General features: G+C 35.6%; 1 protein-coding gene across 1 annotated transcript; it reads left to right on the top strand.

Annotated features, from left to right (window-relative positions):
* The first annotated feature begins 5,109 nt into the window (after positions 1-5,109).
* On the top strand, positions 5,110-6,164 carry LOC145496291 (adenosine receptor A2a-like). Its single transcript, XM_081475991.1, has one exon. The coding sequence runs from the start codon at positions 5,119-5,121 to the stop codon at positions 6,070-6,072; it is 954 nt and encodes a 317-aa protein (XP_081332117.1). The 5' UTR covers positions 5,110-5,118; the 3' UTR covers positions 6,073-6,164.
* Positions 6,165-6,335: the final 171 nt, after the last annotated feature.

Genomic DNA, 6,335 nt, shown 5'->3' with positions numbered 1-6,335 from the left:
AAATTGAGAGAGTTAAGCTACTGGCGATCTTTATTTTCCTTAAAATCCAAGTAGCATAACTTCGGTGACAGAGAGCATAATTTTCAGAAAGTAGCATAATTTTGGCATAATTTCTAAAAAATATGAGCACTGCTAAAAGCATAATAAGCTTTTTTTTCGAGCACAATCTACCAAAGCCTAAAACAGAGACGTCATCAACAGTTGCCCTATATCGCCTGTTGTTGATCAAACTGGCTTTCATAGAAATGTCTTTATTTACTTTGTTTGACTTGTTAACTACAACAACTATATTGATGTCAGCAAAGCAAAATGATATACAGTACAAACTAGTGTGTAAGAACCTATTGGTTTAAGAACCTGCTGCAGAAATTTGCCATTTTAAAACCCAAAAATATAAGAACCTTTTTAGCCAAGTAAGATCAAGCAGGTATTTATAATTAATATGTGGGTTACAGTTAAATTATGAACTCTTGTTTTAGAGGCAACACTACTATGTGCTGTACTCAGTTGTGTTAGGCTTATCATAATGAATACTGTGCATTTAAGGACCAAACCACAATTTGTTTAACAACTATATCTCTGCTATAGAGATTGAAGGACCTAATGATAATTACTGTTAGCCTATAAAATTTAATTGCCAATAACATAACTACCCCAAAATACAAGGACTGATTTTGCCAGACTTCAAAAAATGTAGGTTCTTACACGCGGGTTTTGCCGTAATGTACAAACTCACTCATGACAATCATTGACGAAAAAAGAATCCTTTTTAATGAGGAGTTGGTTTAAGGTTTGGGGCAGAGCGTAACTGAATATAGTGCCATGTTCGTGGTCAGCGGTCTTCATCCAGAAGCATAGAGTGAACTCTCGTAAGTCGATTGATGGCGGTAAGTTCTGATCCAGATAGCTGAAGTTATCTTTGCTTGGAAAGATCACATCGTAGCCCAGAGGCTCTATCAAAGTGCAACAAGAAACATATCAGGGCATCACAACGGCAACGAGAAACACGAAGCTCCTCGAAGGTCTAGATACTGGAATCCCAGTTATCAGTTAAATTCTTGGAGATTTCTCATCTATCAACACAAATTTCAGCCTATTTCTCAGCTATTGGTAAATTTTGCAGACTATCTCAGATATCAGCTATGGGTTAAAAAAAAGCGTAATTTCTATGCTATCAGTTAAAATTTCAGTTGAATCCCATCCAGAGATATAAAATCGGAACATTAAAAAAAGAGAAAAAAGAAAAGATATATGTTATGTTCCGACAGAAGCAAAAAGAAAAAACGTTGAACTCAGTTGAAATTGAAGTCAAAAGGAAAAACAAGAGAACTAGTATTTGTCCTGCAGTTACGTTTCCAAACTGAAAAATATCCAGGTTTGCTGTCGTTATACTAAAAATGCATTTTGTAGGTATTTCAGATCTGGAAAGATCCTTGTCTTTATGCAATAAACTTCCGAAGTGTAGTCGAATTAACAGAAAATGTACGACCTTGAGGATCTCGCCTATTATTTAAAGGCAAGGACACTAAATTTATCAAGTGCTATGCATGTCTTGAATATATTGTTTACCATTTGGTAGAGACGGTTGGGAATAATTTCCTTATTTTAATTGGTACGTTCATTAATCTATGAGCGCAATTTCTTTTCAGTACTCACAAGGAGTTGGATGTCACGTACCGTAATTGATCGAGATATTTTCAGCAACCTGAATCTTGAACAACGACAACTGAAAAAACAAAACAGAAAACGAAGAAACTATCATTTCGTTCTGCTTGCAACAAGCTACTACGAGTAAATCTGTAATAAAACACTAAACGTTCAAATTAGCTCTAAAGCAAGTAAATTCAATTAAAAAATTTACAGTATAAATATGCAATTTTGTTATATTTTTTGTAATTGTCTGGACTCAGAGATATCCTTTTTAATGTTTAGTACCTTGATATCTTCGTAGTAAGTTGTGTTTAGTTCTTTCACAAAACACGAGGGACACGTGACTCTGTTTGCGTCCTTCAGCTCGCAAACTTTACTTTGCTCGACGCTGATTGGTTTGTAGTTATATGATTTGCACGTGTCATGTTGTAAGCACTTCAAACCACAAGCCATTTCTGATGTCACGTGGTACAGAGCAACAGTGTGATTCTTCAGAACATGGCCTGAAAAAAAAAAAGTCATCAGCTCACGACATAAAAATTTTGCCTTTCAGGATAAGAGTAAATCTATTGTCGAAAGCCCTAAGTTTATCACGGTTATTTTTAAGGCGAAATGGGCGGTGGGTCCTGATTTGGGGGCCCGGGTTCCAGCCCTGGTCGGCATTACTGTGTTGTGGTCTTGGTCTAATAACTTGATACCCTAAAAGCTCCTTTCGAGTACCAAAGGAGGAAAAATACTCGTAATTGCTTCCTGCTAAAATTAGTTTGCGGCATTGCTGACCAGCCCTCAGAATTCTCTAGTCTCCCTAATATAGAAACAAATATTAGTGTACTTTGGCGTGACTCAAATAACGCCGCAAACTTTGATTTCTTTCAGCAATCCTGAAACATATGGACGGAGCTTCTCTATAAATGTCCGGCAGAAGTAATGATTTTTCTTTTTTAGAGATTACCTGGATATGCTGTAAAAATTGTACACCTGGAATTCTTATCTCTTTGTGTGCCAGCAACGACGCAGATGAAGGCAACAAAGCGAACAGCGGATAACCACAGATGCCTTGAAAATTTCATTCTTTAAAAAAGCAAAAATATATTAATATGTTATAATGAGAGATAAGTTGGGAAATATAAACAGTCCCAGGAATTGAATTCAAAAGTCAACAAAACGTTTCTTACACGTGAATAGTTTAGATATATTTCTTGATGGCGGGTTATCGTCTGCGAGAAGTTTTCCTAAAATCACTCCAGTGCTTAACGATGTATTTTTCCACTTCATAATTACTTTTTCTACCTTGGTCAAGACATCCGTTTCGCTATTCTTATCCGCAAATTGACTGAATGCAACATCGATTTAATTTAACGTTATTAGCAGACAGCACAAAGACGTGAATAACGTTTTAATATCATAGTTCTTAACAAGAAAAAAATTCTAAAGAGTTTCTTTTAACGTAGAACTACAAGGGCGCCATCATGCAAGGTGAACAAAAGTTATTAATTATTTTTCTAATTTAATTGCATTAACTTCACTTCCTTCCTTTAATTGCATTAGGTGGAACAAAACCAATATATTCGCCTATCATACGCACGCAAAATTTGTAAAGCTTTAGTGTTGATTTTAGTGTTTCAATATTAGTGTTTAGGGACGCTTATGGTGTTTAAGAAAAGGAAGATTAATTGCACATATTTCACTACACACAAAGAAAAGTAAGAAAACGTTAAGGCTGACAACTTTACGTACGTTTGCAAGGCATTTCTACGTTGCATAAATACAGATATAGAGTTAAATAAACCCAAAATAACATCTTCAAATTCACAATATTGTGGCGTAGCCCCAATAATAATCGAAAGCGACAACAACAATTAATATTAGACTCACAGATTCTCAACCAATATTAGACGATTCTTAACTTAACGCTTTGAAAAATTTATTGATTAAAGATGACTTGTAGTAAATTTTCAGGTTTGTTCAGTGATATTTTTACTTATAAAAGTTGTTAATCTCTTTGGGTGATCCCTTTGGAGTTACACCTATCCAATTTTGATCTAGCGTTTCGTTGAATTTCCTCAAACTCCGTTTATTCAAATGTTTATATGTTTACCCTTTGGCGGGGCTTAGGGTAAACATCTAAGTCTGGTATCTAATTCATGTTTTGGAGACTTATCACCCTCAGAATATCGAAATGATGACGCTGATTTGAGCTTAGTAGGTAGAGGTTAAAATATGAATGGAAACTGACGAATCAAGTCTTGTGTCTAGAGACTTACATTTGATAAAGTAATGATTGGTTAATTGTATGATGTCGGTCCTGACATCTCCGCGTTGATTAATCCAACCTCCTTTTTGATACATCTTTAGCCATTTGATTCTTAATTAATGGTTCTAGTTCATTTTTTTTCTTTTTTATGAAATCCTTATTTCATATTAACATACGAGGAATAGCTAGCTACTCATACCAGTTCAAAACCCCACTAATACCACGTTAACAACAAAATCGAGATTAACATCCATTTTCGTAAATTTCAGATTTACTGCGACAGTCCGGATATAACTAAGCCATAAGAATATTATTTGCATTTAATTTGGTATTTTTTTCAGTGAACATGTATAGATTTGTCGAAATGAGATAACCTTGAAATCAGGGATACTCTTCTTTACAAATCGGAAATGAGTGAGTCTTAGTTTCTTAATTTTATATAGAAACGGTAGGCGATCTGTTTAAATAAACTGACTCCATTTTTAGTTCCTAATATTCTTGCATTTGAATTAAAAGAATTATTATTTTTCGCATCAGTTTAGTGCAAGCTTAGTATAACTAAATTGAGGAAAAAGCGAGCATTAAAATGAAATAACAAAGTCATTTCTCCTCGAAAATCAAACTTAACTAAAAATTGAAAACACATGTCAAAAATTTCTTATATCACTTTGGTAATCGCAGTAGCATTGGTTTGACAGGTCATCGGTCAAAGTGAAAAGAATCGGCCAACGTAAAAAAACACAGCTGCTGCTTAGATCTTTGATTGTCTGTAAAGTTAAAAGATGCTTGCCTTCTTAAACTAACGCTTTCGAACGGAAAAAAAGATAAAACTGATAATCAAATCAATTACAAAAAGATACAAATGTATTATTTTTAATATTAATGGTAGAGGTAAAATCATCAGGACCAGATTATTCAAGGGAAAAAAGATACAAGTTTAAATTAAACGATTTAGCACGAAAAATAATTTATTGACACCAAATATTCAACAACAATTATGTTTTGACAGATTATAAGCGTTAGCAAGAATCAAAGAATACTCCACTAGATTCAGCTGACGGGTTTGATGCCTGATTGCGTTAGATATTAAAAGGGATGTTTGCTTTCTTAAACTAACAGTTAAGAATTGCAAGCGATAAACGTGCAAAACATACAAAAGGAATCGAATTTCATTGTTCTTCAAACATGCGGACAAAGAACAACCTTTAAGTTTGATGAAGATGGAAGACGACTTTTACGATCCATTAAGCACGCCTTGGAAAGAAGCTAACTTTGATCTCAAATACTTTTGGGCGGTATTCGTCGTCCTCACGGCAACAGCCACTTCTTTCGCAAACGCCCTGGTAGTTCTTGCAGTATGGAGAGACCCCAACAGAAATTTACAGAGGGTGCCGTCGAATCTTCTCATTGCGAGTCAAGCTGTGGCCGATTTTTTCGTGGGTTTAGTACAAGAACCCTTATGTGCTTGGTGGATTTTAACATTTTCCTCTAGAGCTGTTCATTCAATTGAAGCAGTGAGTTCATTGTTCCTGGTTTCGTCGCTTTTTCATGTAGTCGCTTTGTCGTTCGATCGATATACAGCCGTGGCGAAGCCATTACAGTACAACGCAACAGTGACAAAGAAACGAGTGTTTTTTTGGATTATGATAATCTGGCCCTATAGCAGTATCTACATGTCGTATCGCACAGTGTTAAGGGAACTTAACTACTCGATTGTGCTCATAAATGTCATATCTGGGGCCCACACCGTGCTGCCGTCAATCAGCAGCGTCGTGTTTTACTTTCGTCTTTACTGCGTCCTGAGAAGGCATCGAAAGAGCGCCGCATCGAGCAACCTTGACGAGTCAGGGAGACTTGTAATGAATGCTTACAGAAGAGAGCGAAACATGACCAAGGCGATGTTGGTAGCTTTGTGTCTATTTCTGTTTTGTCTCACCCCTTGGTTTGTCTTCTATCAAGTGATTGGAGCCTGTCCAACATGTGAAGATCACAAATCGTACGAAATGTACTTGTTTGCCATATTTTATTACATCTTCACCATGAAATCTCTGCTCAATCCGTTCCTATATGCTTGGCGGCTTTCAAAGTTCAGAGTAGTTTTCAAAAGTATGCTAAAAATAAGACGTAACCAGCGAATAGAAGCCATTAGCTCGTCAAATTCCAGCTGAACAGGAAGTAAATACATCTTAGTATAGTACAGTTCATCAGACGTGTTTGCACGCACATGTTATATTCGCTTGTCTAAGTTTCCATAGTAAGGTGTCACTTTCAAATGATTCGTATTTGCTAATTGTACATTCTAATCAAGTTCCTTCCAGTTTCCATTGATAGATGAAATTGAATTATAGGAAACCAAACCATGTACGATCACTTATGCAATAGAGTACTCACTTTAATTTCCGTTTAAAAATTAAAATGAATTAAATATGGA

This window comes from Orbicella franksi, chromosome 8, assembly GCF_964199315.1.
Source record: "Orbicella franksi chromosome 8, jaOrbFran1.1, whole genome shotgun sequence".
Taxonomy (NCBI): Eukaryota; Metazoa; Cnidaria; class Anthozoa; order Scleractinia; family Merulinidae; genus Orbicella; species Orbicella franksi.
This window is presented reverse-complemented; position numbering and strand designations above follow the sequence as displayed.

Excerpts from the sequence above, each read along its gene's own strand:
- LOC145496291 (XM_081475991.1), top strand. The coding sequence starts at position 5,119 with ATGAAGATGGAAGACGACTTTTACGATCCATTAAGCACGCCTTGGAAA.